Source organism: Ruditapes philippinarum, unplaced genomic scaffold (genome assembly GCF_026571515.1).
Source record: "Ruditapes philippinarum isolate M1 unplaced genomic scaffold, ASM2657151v2 ctg2491_1_1_1_1, whole genome shotgun sequence".
Classification (NCBI taxonomy): Eukaryota; Metazoa; Mollusca; class Bivalvia; order Venerida; family Veneridae; genus Ruditapes; species Ruditapes philippinarum.
The window spans coordinates 68,632-85,553 of NW_026857176.1; the positions used below are offsets into that span (position 1 = coordinate 68,632).

General features: G+C 33.8%; 2 protein-coding genes and 1 long non-coding RNA gene across 3 annotated transcripts in view; all 3 read left to right on the top strand.

Moving 5' to 3' along the window:
* LOC132748999 (titin homolog) overlaps nucleotides 1-10,637 on the top strand; it is a 30,905-nt gene extending 20,268 nt beyond the window's left edge. The window contains exons 6-9 of the mRNA XM_060738663.1: nucleotides 682-821; nucleotides 4,384-4,545; nucleotides 5,458-5,506; nucleotides 10,547-10,637. Of these exons, the coding sequence (XP_060594646.1) occupies nucleotides 682-821; nucleotides 4,384-4,545; nucleotides 5,458-5,506; nucleotides 10,547-10,552 (357 nt within the window). The 3' untranslated portion in view covers nucleotides 10,553-10,637. The remainder of the gene's footprint in view (nucleotides 1-681; nucleotides 822-4,383; nucleotides 4,546-5,457; nucleotides 5,507-10,546) is intronic.
* The window catches only part of LOC132749000 (uncharacterized), a 47,767-nt gene that overhangs the window by 23,982 nt on the left and 6,863 nt on the right, over nucleotides 1-16,922 (top strand). Inside the window, exon 2 of the long non-coding RNA XR_009628348.1 lies at nucleotides 16,238-16,333. This is a non-coding gene — a long non-coding RNA (uncharacterized LOC132749000). The remainder of the gene's footprint in view (nucleotides 1-16,237; nucleotides 16,334-16,922) is intronic.
* Nucleotides 10,792-12,461, top strand: LOC132749001 (sentrin-specific protease 2-like). Its single transcript, XM_060738664.1, has 4 exons — nucleotides 10,792-10,860; nucleotides 11,230-11,424; nucleotides 11,855-12,034; nucleotides 12,447-12,461. Exons 1-4 carry the CDS (start codon nucleotides 10,792-10,794, stop codon nucleotides 12,459-12,461), a joined length of 459 nt encoding a protein of 152 aa, XP_060594647.1.

Sequence of the window (16,922 nt, forward strand, 5' to 3'; positions counted from 1 at the left end):
ACCCATTTTTCACTGCTTTTGATTTTACAGTGATTAGGTGTGGAACTATATTATAGCGTCGTAACGCCAAGCGGTACAAAGGCTGTTACCGAATTCCTCACAAGTTTATAATCATAGTAATGTTTTAATTTTTCAATATTCTGATATTCTAAACTGCTGTCATTTGTTTCTTTACTTTCAAATTGTTTTGGAGCAATTAAATAAAAAGAACTTGAAAATAATGACATCTATAGTTTTTCAGCCGCACGCTTTTCTCATGCACTGCATATTATCATTGGGACATCGCATGCCACGAAATTACGACACTATTGTTTTACATAGTCGAAACGACGTTTTAACTTAATACTAGAGGGGGCTTTATAACAATCAACTGAAGCTACTATAAATTCATCGTAGAATAATGTATCGTACGTTTCCTGTATGTTTACACTGAACATGTTGCGAGATGTTTTAGAATAATTATTATTTAATGAAAAACACCGTTATTGGACATTAGCTTTTGAATAGCAAAGGACTTACATAGCACTGTGACTTATTGATCGCGGATTTCACGACATAATGAAAAACGCGAACCTAAAAATGCGGTCCGTCGATAAAACGCAACCATTTGTTTACTCGAACTTTAGTTGGATTACAGTACCTGAATTATCATTCTGAAGTCTTTTCTGGTCTATTTCACAGCCAAGGATTTCTTCAGAGGATGCGAACATACTTACTCTTGAAATACCACGGAGAGAAATTAGAGACTACCCTTCCATAGTTGACTGTCTCAGAGAGTTCGAGAAAGAGGAAGGTCTTACGTTGGAAAATGACAATGCCCCGTAAATATCATTCTTATTATTTCCATCCTTCGTATCATATAATTATACGTCCAACATGGACGACTGGCTTCAAATCTTGCAAAGTGCTGCGAACTCTCTAGCAGCCTGAGTAAGGGTATGATATTGAACTTCTAAAAATGTAAGTTGATTCTTCTAGTGTTTTTGGTAAAAGGAGGCATTTGGGCATTTTAAATGCGCAAGGGATATACTCATAAATGAAATATAAATAAACGCATTGCCCATAAATTAAACCCTTTCGCTGCGAGAGGGTTATTTTTTTATTTCATGCTTTCCAGTGTTTTATTGTAATATATCAGATGATTATATTCTGATTAACCACTAGTGAACTTTATAAAATATAATTTTCACTGTAGCCGGACTATATCTGAATGGGGATGAAAAGAAAATCATAACTAAATGAAATAACAAGCAGAAATAATTGCCGTCATGCGTAAATTTTGCTTCTTTAGGAAAAGAAAGTCGATTTCATCATACATCATGTAAAAATGTAACAAAATTAGAGAAAATTAACGGAACTTTATTTCAAAATTGATGATGTGACGTCATGATATGAGCCGCGTCACGACAAAACCAACATAATGGGTTTGCGACCAGCATGGATCCAGACCAGCCTGCGCATCCGCGCAGTCTGATCAGGATCCATGCTGTTCGCTTACCAACTCTATAACAAGTAGAGAAACTGATAGCGAACAGCATGGATCCTGATCAGACTGCGGAGATGCGCAGGCTGGTCTGGATCCATGCTGGTCGCAAACCCATTATGTTGGTTTTGTCATGACACGGCTCATATTATGACGTCACATAGGAGAATGCGTGATGTTACGCGGCAAAATCATTAAAAATATACTTAAAATCCCTTAAAAAGCATGAAATAAAAAGAAAATTTGTTTTACATATAACATTGAAATATATTTCATTCGTGAACACCAGCTATTATATTTTCACTCGTGGCTACGCCACTCGTGAAAATATTGCATCTGGTGTTCACTCAGTGAAATTATATTTCAATCTTACATGCTAAACAAACAAATATCCTCTATATTGATCACCTATTTGCCAGAGGGTTTTCTAAGAAATTACTACATGTATATTATTTAGGAAATAGATATCAATTCGAGTGCATTGTTGTAGAATAATGCACGGTTTGAGTTCAAATGCGTAGTAATATAATCATGAAAGGCCGATTAATTACAAAGCATTTGAACGAAAAACGTGCATTATTATACAATAATGCACAAAGAATTAATATCTGTTTCCATTCTAACACGTCAAGAAAAAATATAATTAATACTATAAAGCCGGACTTTATGTTTAGTGTTTAAATTTGTTTTCCCCTCAGAGTTTCCAATAGAAACGTTCTTTAAAGGCTGGTATGAAAAAAACTGTCGTTAAATCTTCCGTGTGTAGAAACATTTTGAGAATAACGCATTTTGAAAACGTTGATAAAACTTTGTTTGTTTATTTTATTTCACTCTATAATTTTTCAAGCGAAATAAAAATTATTAAGATAACGTATTGTTTGATTATACGGTCAATGCACAGAATATGTTAATTTTCGATAAATGTTCGGTAAATTCCGTAAGAGGTACGCAGTAAGGTGTGATTAAATTAATCTAGTTTCTGTGTATTAGTTACACTGACCGTTATAGCGCAATAAGTTAAACCACGGGTATATATTAGCTAAATGTCCTATATGTTGGAAGATCGAGACAGATTGTTCCAAGTTTTTTTTCCTTATTCATTACTTATTTCAATATTTTTGAAGTTATGGTTGTTCTGTTTTTAATATGTTTTGCACTTTTTTGTGAATACTATACATTTGTATATAACATTGTTTAAGAAATAATACTGAAAATTCATTCGGATTAAATCAGTAAATGTAATTTCAGTGTCGTAAAAATACAATACAAAATTTGACAATTCAGTGTTTCTTAGTTGTTTCATATCCGTGTAGACAATTTTGCAATTGCTTGACCATTTACATTAAATATACTTAAAATGAAAAAAGAATAAGTCTGAAAAACAATGTCAAAAGGAGGAATCAAACCTCGGACCTCTCATGCATTAGGTAATCACTTAACCAACTATGCTATTGCGGATGTTACGAAAAGCTCAATTAAGCTAGTGGGAGTTTTCCAAACGTTAGTTATATACTCCATATTAATTCTCGTAATGTAAACGGAAAAAAACCGAAGTGGGATCGAATATTTAAATGAGTGCTATTATGTATTCATAATTGACAGGTCAATAAAATCAGACTATACTTGACTTGATTGTTTTGCACGTGCACGTTTGGCGCTACATGTGACGTCACGTAAACAATGCTTTAAACGTCTGTACAGCGTAAACGACTGAATAAAAGATATTGGTGTTCGGATTCATTTTCTTAGTTAGACCATTTTCTTTCATTGATTCTAGATAGTTTTTACAACAAAATTCGACAAAAAATTGTTTTTATTTATCAGATTTTTCAAACAAAATGGCGCCTGCAATTTGAAAATACACAGGGAGATAAAAAGAACGGCGAGTGCATTGTTGTAGAATAATGCACGCTTCGGGCCTTCTTTGTTTATATTGAAAAAAAAAACCGAAAGTGTTAGAATAATTAATATAATTTTATAACATGCTTTTCGATGGTTTATAGAAATATATCAGTTATTTAAAACTGATAATTTCACTGTTTGAAACAGTAAAATTATCAATTTGATAATTCCACTGTTTGAATTTAAGCCCCTTACGTTGTTTCAGTGAAATACCAGCGTACACAGAACTGGAAACCAACTTAATAACGTGACGTCGTACATGACGTCACGTTGTATAATTATTTGGCGCGCTATTCATTTATTATTAGGTAAAAATGGCCTTTTTAACGTTTGATTGCATATAATAAAAAGAAAATTTGTTTTGTTTAGTGTAAGATCGAAATATATTTCACCTCGTGAACACCAAAAGTTCACATTTCACTCGTGGCTGCGCCACTCGTGAAATATACCTTTTGGTGCTCACTCGGTGAAATATTTAGAGGATATTGAATGAGTGTAAGATCAATACTGAATTTATTGCACGAGTTGAATAAAATTATACGGCCGTGCAATACCATATTTACGGAGTCGCAAAATAGGTGTGTGATAAATTCCGATCTTACACTGAACTTAACAAATATCCTCTATATAATTATTTGTTATTAGCATTATAATAATTATATATGTTTCCAAAGCTGTGAGTATAATAATAATTATTGTCGATGGTATAATTTTCTTTATTTTTTTTTATTATTATCATAATTAATTCATTATTATTGCTATTATTATTGCTATTATGATTAAAGAAACGTCTAAAGCCGTAAATAACAGGGACGGCATAAGCCGTCCCCATGGCAGTGAAAGTGTTAAAGTAGATTTCTTGAAAATTTTTGCATTGACCATTTTTGTTCATTTTTGATACGAGATATTAAGGTGTATGGAGAAATATTATATAAGTGTGTGTACTAGATGTATCATCTCAGCTGCATTTACGACTACTGATCAGTTATATCATTCAGGAGATGTGACAGTTGTGAAATGAATACCAACACAGGCTTATCACTCAAAGTAATTCATGTCAGAAAAGGCCTTTTCATCCAACTGAAACGATATTTCGCTAATACTACAGACAGTGGTCGTGTAAAAATAAGAAAAGACTCAAACCCTGTGCGCTTAAATAGGTATTTCAAAAATATATATTGATTTGCTATAGACTTGATAAATATGAGAATTATCTTTTTATGTTATTATTCTCTGGGCACATAAGAAAATGTTATAGACTGAGATTATATTGGTCTCCCATTGCAAGTTAATATCAAATATATACAATATATTGTTTTTCAAGAATTTTTTTCATTTGATGCCATTTGTAGCTCGACTATACGAAGTTTATGGAGAGCTGTCCTACTCGCCCTGGCGTCTGCGTCCGCGTCCAGATTTCAGATTAAAGTTTTGGTGCAGTAAAATATTTTTTACTATAACTTTGTCATTACTTAAGGTATAAACTTCAAATATATGTTCCTTATCATCAACCACATCTTATGTGACAAGGTTCATAACTCTAGCACCAATATTTACAGATTTATCTCCCCTTGAACTTAAAATTTTCTTAAAAAAATATTATTTTTTACTGTTACCCCTTTATTTCTTAAGGGATCAACTTCATACTTCAAATATATGTACCTTATCACCATCCACATCTTATGTGACAAGATTCATAACTCTAGCACCTATATTGCAAGAATTATCTCCCCATAAACTTAGATTTTTTTACTAGAAAAATGTTATTTTTTACTATAACTTTTTTTTAGTTTTAAAGGTATCTACCTCAAACTTCAAATACTTATTCCTTGTCATCAATTACATTCTATGTGACAATGTTCATAACTCTTGAAGCAATATTTACAGATTTATCTCTCTTTGAACTAAGGATTTTCTTTAAGAAATATTATAACTTCTTTACTTTTTAAAACTTCAAATATATATTTCTTATCATTACACACATGTGTGACATTTAATCATCAGTCACTTGAAAAAGTGAACTCTTATAAGGGGGGATTTTGTTTGAACCTTTGATATGCTTTGTTATTCAGATTTGTTACTATAAGTGGTGTTGGATTTTATCGGCTCTATGCTGTTCTCGTAAGTACTTTGCTTTTTCTATTTTATTCAGTTGGTTTTTATGTAAGCACAAGGTCAGAGACTACTAATTGTAAGCGTCCCGGCGATTAGACCAAAATGTACAGGGACAAGTAAGACTATTAGGGTACGTTAATGATACGTTAAGGATACGTTCGCTGATTGGAGAAAATATATGGAACTTCTCAAAATGAAATTGAAAATTATTTTTGATTAATCAACATAATTTTTGCATTAATTTGGAATCGTCTATGTTAAATACCTGTTGCACGTTTGGGATTGGAAAAGGAAGAATGTTTTCATTATTCCTGCACTTCTTTTGGAACTGGATTGGGGTGGGTGTCTTCAGTGGCAATAAAGCGGGGTAAAATGCTGGATTTTCCAATTTGAAAATAATTGTTTAATTTCTCCAAGACTGAAATACTAGAAAACGCTTGCTAGTGTATTCAACGACATTCAGGGGAGTCGCCAAATGATCAGAGGCTATAATGGAAGCCTATAAAAATTAATTAGTGTTCTCTGACCACAACACATTTAATAAGTTCTATATGTAACTTGGTTGCATGTTTATTTCATAAATTAACAGAGTAACTCCCTTGAAGCATTTTAGGCTATATTTAAAAAGAATTAAATTGTTGCACAATTTTATTCCCAATGTGTAAGACAAACAAGAAGCTAATATTGATTTGATTTAAACAAAATGTGCTAATAACACAGTTATAACATTTTTACGCGTATTATTTGATCACTCCTCGTGTATATATAAAATTATCGACGTTTTTCCACGACACTTGGTACATTAAGGTTGGATAATGTGTTTAACTGTCTAAGTAAGATAATTGTGAAATGAAGATGTGCACACTTTTCTCCAAAATTATGAACTAGAAAATTCAATATTGCTTATTTTAAGATTATAAGAACGAAAGGGAGACCGATACAAGCGGGTTCTCCATAGTATATATATGTTTATTCCTGTCTTTACTATGTTTTGTTGTCATTTTCGTGTGTCATATCGTAATGTCGCGCGCCGTGCTGTCATCGAGTAGGCGGTATGCGACAATGCAATACGACATCGCGACAATGTCGTTGGGATTGTCGTGTGTTGTATCGCAATGTCGCGCATCGTATCGCAATGTCACGTGTCGTATGGCCTTGTCACGCGTGGCCCGTTGTTTAGTTGCAAGGCCTGACACGCGAACATGCGATACGACATCGCGACATTGCCATTCAAAAAAGCGACAATACAATACGACGTGCGACATTGCGATACGACATCGCAACATATCGCGCCAAAGTTTTCATTTGGATGCACAACAATGCGATACGACATCCCGACATTTTACCAAATGTCGTAGCGCAACATTTGGGTCGCTACCATGAAGGTCAAGTTTACAGCATGACCTTGTAACAAAGGCGTGTTCGGCCCATAACTTTGTTATTTGAAGTTGGATTTTAAAATTATTTCACAGAAATGATCACCATATTGAGACGACTAGTCGAGTGCAACATTTGGGTTGCATCCCATAGGTTCAACATCACAGCATGACCTTGTAGCAAAATCGTGTCCGGCCCTTAATTTTGTAATTTGAAGTTGGATTTTAAAATTATTTCACAAAAATAATCATCATATTTAGATGACGTGTCGTGCGCAACATTTGTGTCACTTCCTTCAAGGTCCCAGCATGACATTATTGTCACATGTTATGTTTATTGTTTCCAGTTGGTAACTTAAAAAGTATTCAAGGCACAGATTTGAAAATAAGATAGATTTTGGTAGAACGCTGCACAACTTTTGAATTATTAACCTTTTAAGCTCACCTGAGCACAAAGTGCTCAAGGGTGAGCTTTTGTTATCACACTGCGTCCGTCGTGCGTCCGTGCGTCGTGCGTTCTTCAAAAAATGGCGTCAAACTTTTCAAACGACATCTCCTCCTAAACCACATGGCCAATTGCAACCAAACTTTACAGAAATGATTTTTAGGTGGACCCCTTTCAAATTTGTTCAAAAATTTAAATTCCATTAAAAACTCTGGTTGCCATGGCAACCAAAAGGAAAAACTTTAAAAAGAATCTTAAAAAAATCCTAAGAGCTAGAGTTTAGATATATTTGGCATGAAACATCTTCTAATGAGTGTCCACCAAGTTTGTTCAAATCAAATCCCTGGGGTCAAAATTGGCCCCGCCCCAGAGGGTCATTGATTTTCCCTATATGCATATAGTAAAAACTTAAAAAATCTTCTTTTAAATAACTCAAAGAGCTAGAGCTAAGATATTTAGCATGAAACATGTTTTAATGGGTGTCTACCAAGTTTGTTCAAATAAAAGCCCTGGGGTCAAAATTGGCCCCGCCCCGGGGTACATAGCTATTCCTTATATGTGTATAGCAAAAAACTTAAAAAATCTTCTTTGAAAAAACCCAAATAGCTAGAGTTTAGATATTAAGCAAGAAACATCTTCTAGTGAGTGTCTACAAAGTTTGTTCAAATAAAAGCCCTAGGGTCAAAATTGGTCCCGCCCCGGGGGGGTCATTGATTTTCCCTATATGCATATAGTAAAAACATAAAAAAAATCTTCTTTTAAAGAACTCAAAGAGCTAGAGCTAAGATATTAAGCATTAAACATGTTCTAATGGGTGTCTACCAAGTTTGTTCAAATAAAAGCCCTGGGGTCAAAATTGGCCCCGCCCCGGGGGTCATTGAATTTCCTTATATGTGTATAGCAAAAACTTCAAAAAAAAATTTGAAAAAAAAAACAAACAAATAGCTAAGGTTTAGATATTAAGCATGAAACATCTTGTAGTGAGTGTCTACCAAGTTTGGGTCAAAATTGGCCCCGCCCCGGGGGACATTGATTTTCCATATATGTGTATAGCAAAAACTTTAAAATCTTCTTTGAAAAAACCCGAATAGCTAGAGTTTAGATATTAAGCATGAAACATTTGCTAGTAAGTGTCTACAAAGATTGTTCAAATAAAAGCCCTGGGGTCAAAACTGGCCGTGCCCCAGGTGTGGCATTGTTTGTAACTATATGTGTAAAAAAAAACTTGAAAAAATCTTCTTTTAGAAAATCCAACGAGCTAGACCTTAGATGTTCAGCATGAAACATATAGGTGTCTACCAAGTTTGTTCAAATAAAAGCCCTGGGGTTTAAACTGGCCCCACTCCAGGGGCCTATATACAGGTGAGCGACTTCAGGGCCATCATGGCCCTCTTGTTGTACTATTCGGCTCTGATCTTAGAATAGTCGATCACACAAAATCGGTTCTTGTAATAGTAATTATTAACCGTATTTAGTGTTTGTATTTTATAAAATAAAATGTTGCTGTAAACATTCTTACTTTATATGCTTCTTAGTGTCATATGGGGTCTAACATTCGATCAGGGCACTGTAGGTACATTTTAAATCATTGGTTATTTGAGTTAAGTTATCAGTCTTTATAACCTGTTCTCTTTAACTGAGCCTCGCAACCGGTTTGACATTTTTAATCCTTATTATTATTTTAGAGCTACGGGATAAGCAGAATTATTATTTTAGAGCTACGGGATAAGCAGAACTGAAGTGAGATTTCTGGGTTCTTCTTGCATTTTTGGTGAAATAAGGTTATAAAGTCTGATTAAAGTTCATTAGCTACAGTTTGTCAACCAGTTCCGGCTATAAACCAGTTCCAGTTAACTTTAATATTTCCTATTCAATGTTAGAAATAGCTCAGTACAACGAGTGAAAATACTAATTTAGTCGCATTTAGGCCCGAAAACGAAGCAAAAAACGTTATTTGCAGTATTGTGTTATATCATTGCTCCATCATGGCAAGCAAGATCGTCTGCATTAATATTATCATTCTTTTTGTTCGGTTTTTGAGAAGCATGCGTTTGAACCAATTCCGGATCAGTGATTCAGAATTAGTAAACATTGTGGATTCCAGTTTTGGAATTCTTTACAAAGGAAAGTAACTTGGAATAGTTACTGAGGAAAAGATTCACTTAAAGCTAAAGGATGTGGCTGATTTACATACTAGTCATGTCTCAAGGTTGTTGGCAAAATACTTGATAGATATTCTAAACAATGATGGTATAGCGTTCTCAGAAGTTAATTGGTCAACAGAACCTAGCTACCCACCATGGCCAACTCAACACAAAGAAGGGGCAATGGTCTGCTAACAAGTGATTATATCATTTCTATCCCATGAAATGATGGCTTGAATGTTAAATCAGATGAACGCAATGAAGACTCTGGAAAAGAACTTGTGATATCATGAGTGCTTAATTGCTTTTGTTAATACTGAAATAAATATAAATAACTTGCGACATAACACTTATGCGTTATTTTTGTTATTTCATATTATTTTCAGAAATATTTTTCACCCTTAGACAGAAAGCTTGTAAAAACGTATTAGGTCTGTCAAATCCAGTATACAGCTGTCAGATTAGACAGTCAAAATTCTCTTTAAGACATGTCTACCAATCTTTAACCGGAACAGTTTGTATTAACCTGAACTGGTTTAAATCTGTCAATAAATGTCTCATATGTAAAAGTTAACAAATACAAGATTAAAAAGACTAAAAAAAACTTCAGCATATTTCCGGTAAGGTATTTTACTTATTATCAGACATCAAACAAAGTTCAGGATAATGCTTTTAGTATATATTTTTTACAACAAATATATCAATTAACCGGAACTGTTTGACAAACTGTACTTGCATCTTTGAAAAGTTAATTAGCAATGTTCTGTTGAATGTTTATCCTTTTATCTTATACCTTTTATACTAACACACTATTATTCACAAATAACTTGTAAGTCGTAATATGAAAATCTTTTGAATTAATTAACAAAGTGAAATTTAATACAAATAAAAATAATGATCTAGCTATTTGATGAATTATAACATTAAAATTTTATATTAATTTGCCATTTAAGAATATCAAAATTCGTGTTTTTTTTCTTCAAGGGCAAACCTTTTTTCAAATCTTTGAAGAAAGTGATCAATAAGATGCTTATTATTTCATTTCAAGTGTTTACATCAGTTAAAAACTTACTTTTTTAAGATTTAGTGTTTACCTTGGACAACGATTGGCAAGTTCGCAAGTGCAATGATACTAGTATTGAAGAGGTAGACTCCAGTGTTCTTGGGAAAAAGATTGTAGGAAAGGGGAAAACTACTAATCTGAAAAATTGAAAAAAAAATGTTTTTCATTTACCCTTAAAAACTTAGTCGTAATTTTTGTCTATGTAAAAAACGAGTAACCTTTTCAGTCATAATCTTGTTATAGGCAAATGACTTGACTTAAAGATGATTTATGTAGTTTTTCGACAAAAACAACAAAAAAGGTTTCCCATACAGCTATGGTGCCAATATTATGTAAGTAAAAGTTGAAAATATGACACATTGGCTTAATTGGGTGATTCTCATCCCACTCACAGAATTTGTTATCCCCCCCCAAGGGAGACAATATAGTTGTCGAACCGTCTGTCCGTCCGTCTGTCCAATATTTAGTGTCCGCTCAAAAACTCCGTCATTTCTGCATGGATTTTAAATAACTTGGTATATTTGTCATACCATGAAGAAGACGTGACGGGCACAAGAGCTATGTCAGTTGCTTGAAAGCCTTAAGTTAACACTTATCTCAAAGTCACAGGAGCTAAAAATAGATTCTCAAAGTAACACAATTTCCTTTACTGGATATGATTTATTGTGCATATGTCTGTTCACAATATTTCTTGTTTTCAGAATAATTGCTACTTTCTGTGTTATGAAGAAGTCACTCGTACTTGTGTAAATAAATTACTGAAGAAAGAACAGAAAAACAAGAAAGACAAGAAAAGACCGTTAACATCCACTGACGTGATATCTAAGTGCGGAGCAATAACAATTAATGCAAGTGACATAGGCACTTGCAATGATTATGTTTGGGTAAACGACCAGGTACTTCAGTATTAAATCATTTTGGCATGTTGACGCCTTTGTGCATGGATGCATATTAAATATTTGGTCCTAGTTTCAGGGTTTTCGAACATCAAACTCTACTCTCGTCACAAAAATGTACAATGGATAATCGTAGGAATCTCCAGGGCAAAGCGTTTGGGAGTGATTTTAATGCAAGTTGAACTCGCATATGAAAGCAATTTAACGCAACCGTCTTTACAAATGTCATTTAAACAGAGACTCAAAAAATAAGAATTTTCTTTAAAGGGAAAGGAAAATTCCATCAGTATTTTTCTATTGGGGTGGTTCATAATACTAAATCATATACTTGGATAGTCACTTCAACATCATACAATAAATGTATAGTAGTTTACATTTTAAAAATTTCTTTTGTGGTTTAAAACAATCTCATTCTAATTGTATCTTTCAGATTATAAATGCTTACTTGTCGCTCATCACCAAGGCTAATCCTCTTATTGCGGCTTTGGATGCATTCTTCTTTGTTGATGTGGTAATGGAGAAAGATCTTAGCAGATGGTTGAAGCCAGAGCTTTTCGATAAAAATATGCTTTTCATTCCTGCCATCTACAGAAATCATTGGAGACTTGTGGTAATAGTCATCTGTCTAATGTATTACACTTTTCTTCTTAAGGCCGCTTGTCAATGATTAAATATAAACATTCATTATGATGGTAAATACTAATAGAATAATGAACTATTTTAAGTTACATTTTAATAAAATAATTACTTTCTTTCACATAAAATGTGATTTTCAAAGTTATGTTTCTCGCTCATTTTAAGCAATATTATGTTAAAAATTCACAAAATATTGCTTAAAACTACATTGTGATATAATTTTGTAGGTGATCATTTTGTATGTCAATAGATCTCGATGGGTAGATGTGCAGTGCACAAATTTTGCCTAATTTTGGGGTTATTGCGTTTTCTTTATTAAAACACTTTGAACTTTGTCGGGAAAATAAGTCTAAAACTATAAGAGATATGAACATGAAAATTTGTAGGTAAATAGATCTTAATGGCTGGATGTGCAGTGCACAAGAACCATAACTCTTTTTTGCCTAATTTTGGAGTTATTGCCCTTTGTTAATTCTAACACTTTGAACTTTGTCCCGAGCATAACTCTAAAATTACATGAGATATCAACATGAAACTTTCTTGGTAGATAGATCTCATTGATTAAAACTGCAGTACAAAAAAAACATAACTAGGTTTTGTCCAATTTTTGAATTATCTCCCCTTTTAAAAAAAATCTTGTCCGGTAATTAACTCTTAAACTACAAGAGATATCAACATGAAACTTTGTAGGTAGGTGGATCTCAATGGGTAGATGTGCAGTGCAAAAGAACTTGAACTCCGCCTTGCCAAATTTTGTACTTATTGCCGTTTGTTCATTTTTTTTTTTCATTTTGAACCTGCCCGGGACATAACTCGGAAACCATAAGAGGTATCAACAAGAAAATTTGTAGGTTGATTGATCGCATTGATTAAAAGTGCAATGCAAAGAACAGTTACTCTGTCATGCCTAATTTTGGAACTATTGCACTTTGAACTTTTTCCAGGGACATAACACTGAAACTACAAGAGGTGTACTTTCCTGTCTCAAAAACCTATTCGGGGAGCATCACCCGGCTCAAACCGGGCTCTTGTTTAACATCTTTATCATCGGAAAATTGGAAGCAACAAATACAAATACTTGGCTCAAAGAATTTGACTTGATTTCTCTGTACAATTACATAACTGATAAATTTTAAGCGTCAAGAAAAAACAACTAATAAATTTCGTGTCCTCCTATTATCAGCAAAACCAAAAACAACAGTGAGAGGGTGGGTAAGAATGGTCAAGTGCCAGTGGACAACATGAATTTTTATCAGAGCACAAGTTTATAATTTTTTTTTCTGTAAATTATAAATACCAAAAGCAGTGCACTTGTATTGATCATTTCATGTTTTATTTGCCATTTTTCATATGTCTCACAAACCAAATCAGTAAAAGGAACACTTACCTTATTTATTCATGCAAAAATATTAAATGCGACAGTTATTTATTTATCTTGTTTCATTGTATCTTTTTAGAAAACAAAAATCAAAGATGCATAGTTTTCTTGCAAAGTCTCTGTTAAATAAAGGTTTGCAGAGGCTTTAAATAGAATCATTTTTCATCAAATGCTATTTCACACAAAGAAGACCCATGCCCCTTCAGGATTTTGAGGAAAAAAACAATCTATACTGTTTATTGCGCATGCGTGCAAAACATTACGAATCTTGAAAAATAGACATCTAAATAAATAATTACAGCATTTTACAGAAAATTTGCTTTTTAAATAAAATTAACTATTATTTTCATAATATTTTAGATAAGTGTCCCCCTTACTCATTTGATTTGTAAGAGGTATTTACAAATTATAAAATCGGGACAAATAAACACTTTCAAGTTGCATGCATTTTGTCACTTAAAATTGAAAGTAAATTTTATAGTAGCTCGTCTGTTAATGTTCAGTCCACCGGCATTTGACCAGCCATACCCATCCCTTCTTCTTTGTTCTTTTGATAATAAGGAAAAAGACGTACATGTATTTCGACATCGCTTTATTGTATAAAGTTATGAAAGATTATGGCCGCATGCACTTCACCAGCCTTACCTAACCCCCATCTACATTCTTTAATATGAAAACACGTAATTCACTTGTTGTTGTATTTTCCTTACGCTCTTAATTAGTATCTAATTACGAGTATCTAATTCTACAGAAAATCATGTAATTTTCTTGAAGGCGGGTCTTTTATTTGTCGCTTTATATTTGCCAACGGGCAAGATGTTGAAAAAGACGAGTCGATTATTTTCATGTGTTATAAAGAGACAACTCGCATACTTTTGGACGCACTATTTCATGATTAATTTGAAATGATTTTTTTGGAATTTGTTCATGCAGATAATCTCATTCTAGTATTAAGTTATGAGGACAAGTACTTTAAAAGTTATATGACGCATTAAGTTTCATACAAAATACATTTGTAAGGGGCATAACTCCAAAAATAGTAAAACAGGAGTTATCATTCTGTTGTCACAAATGGCTCTATTTATGGAAATGATACATTCCAAGTATTTAGTTAAAAGGACAAATACTTTTAAAGTTATAAGAAATAATAATTGGTACATGTACAATTAATTTCTAGGTCCTTCTGCTCTGCTCTTAAAAGATGATTAAATTGAAAAGAAACCTTTTGGTTTTGCTGAGCTTAAATTACCAGTAAAGTTTAACAATTTGTACGGGGATATAATAACAATTAGTACACTACTCAAAAGTTCTAAGTGCACACTTGATAAATGTTGTTTTTGCTAACAATTTGATTAAATCATTCGAGTTTAAAGTTTAATTAATTTTAAATAATTTTAGTTTTAGATTATTGATAAGTGGACACCAATATTTTTGTGTTTACGTTCATTTACGTAAAGCTTGGTTCACACTGTCCCAGTATACAGCCCCAGTGCGTCACGGTTTTGATATCGGAGCCAACCAAGACCACAACTGGAGGGACGCCGGGAAGAACCGCATTGAATCGGGATAAACCGTGTTGAAATGGCGATCACCGGGTAGTGGCACCGGTGGTGTTTAAAATTCTAATACAACCGGGACTCAACAGGACCAAAACCAATGCCGGCTTATTCCGGGGAGATCCGGTTCAGCACCGTAGCTCTCCCGGCTCACCACCGTATGACCACCAGGTGAAACCGTAGTAAACAAGCATGGGCTGTTCCAAGGTGGTTACGCAGACTTCCCGGTTTGGCCACGGTGTGCCACGGAGGAGAGCCGATGTAGCCCCGACTCGTGCCGGTCAAACTACGGTTGGCACGCTAGCACCCGGTAAATGCCGGTAAAATCACGGTGGAGCCACGATATGGACGCCGATTTCACTTCGGAAGCCATATTTAAACCATGCTTTTATATAAATGTCGAAACCGGGATCCACGGGGGCTATATACCGCGGCAATGAGAACTAGGATTCACAAATCTTCCCGGTTCCACACGGTCATCCCAGTCCACCGGCTACAAATTACCGGACGCATCGGAGCAAACACAGGGAAAGTGTGAAGCGGGCTTAAATATTTAATGACGTAAGAGCGTAACGTCAACATTCCCGTATGCTACGTTATCAATATAGAACGAAATATGCAAAAATGAGGCATTTCTTTTGCAATATGAATAACATCATACTGTTGTTTTTTTTATATTAAATGTGTGACAGTTGAGAGCATGTTGACATGGATGACATAATTCGTAAAACATACGCACGGTTTTCAAATAATTATTGTTTGGTCATATTTAACATAATATCAAAAGTTCTTTTAATTAGGATAATTTTATTTTGGGGTATTAAAAATTAAATTGTGTGTACTTAGAACTTTTGACCAGTGTAGACAGACACCCATAATCTATTTAATTCACATTAAAATTGTGAACTTGGAATGAGGGCCTCAGAAAAATAATGGCTGATTAATTCTACAATTTAATGTAGAAATGGGCTTACCTGTAAACAATTGGTCAAGAGCCACATTCACTGAGATATTCATCCCTGACCCCCTAATTGGTCAAAAGAAGTCAGAATATCTGCGTGAAGCTCAAAATGTCTAGACTGTTTAGGAGAATATATATATAATATATACATGCATGGTCGTTTGCCTTATTTTCTAACATCGGTATGAAACTCATCAGTAACGCGCTTCTAATACTTATAAAAATGATAAGTAAAAACTTAAGATGTAACTGTATTATAAAATAGGTTTAAAATATTTCCAGAACCTACCGCAACAGAAAAACATTTACGACTGTGGTATATTTGTGTGTATGTATGCCAAGCATGTCGCCTTGCATCGGAAGATAAACTTCACTGCAGTGAGTATTCTTATGTATAGAAACCAACAGAGATATACTGCATTCACTCTGTCTGTGTGTCCGTCTGTCTATCCGTTCTTTTTTATTTACGCTCATTTATACAAATGGATCTTTTCCAAACTTGGTCACATATTACGTGAATTTAATATCTAGGACAAGTTCGAAACTGTGTCCTATCCGGTCAAAAATCTATATCACTAGGTTACATCCTAGTTATATCATTACATCATTGTAATCTTAAGTTTATATCATGTATTTATAGATGGTTATTCCCAAAATTTGTTACAAGTTAAGCCGAGCCACGATTAAGGCACAGTTTTATACTAGGTTTTTGTCCGGTCAAAATCAAGGACACTATGTTAAATCTAAGTAAATAATCTCTGTGCAATCGCCCATGTATTTATGTTTAGGTATTCACCATTGGTAGTCAAAAGTTATACTCAAGATCACTTAACAGTCTAAACTTGTTCACGCTTCCTTAAAATCTAGGTTACTATGTCAACTTTTAGAAATGTCATTTCCGCGCCATAACTCCAGTTTAGCAAAAGGGGATAGAAATCAGTGATATATACTGTGCATAACAAGTGAA

What these genes read in the sequence shown, in the direction of transcription:
- LOC132749001 (XM_060738664.1), top strand. Translation starts at nt 10,792, where the DNA reads ATGATTTATGTAGTTTTTCGACAAAAACAACAAAAAAGGTTTCCCATA. An exon ending in AGCTATGGTGCCAATATTAT is followed by an intron (nt 10,861 to 11,229) that starts GTAAGTAAAAGT and finishes TCTTGTTTTCAG; the next exon opens with AATAATTGCTACTTTCTGTG. An exon ending in ATGTTTGGGTAAACGACCAG is followed by an intron (nt 11,425 to 11,854) that starts GTACTTCAGTAT and finishes TGTATCTTTCAG; the next exon opens with ATTATAAATGCTTACTTGTC.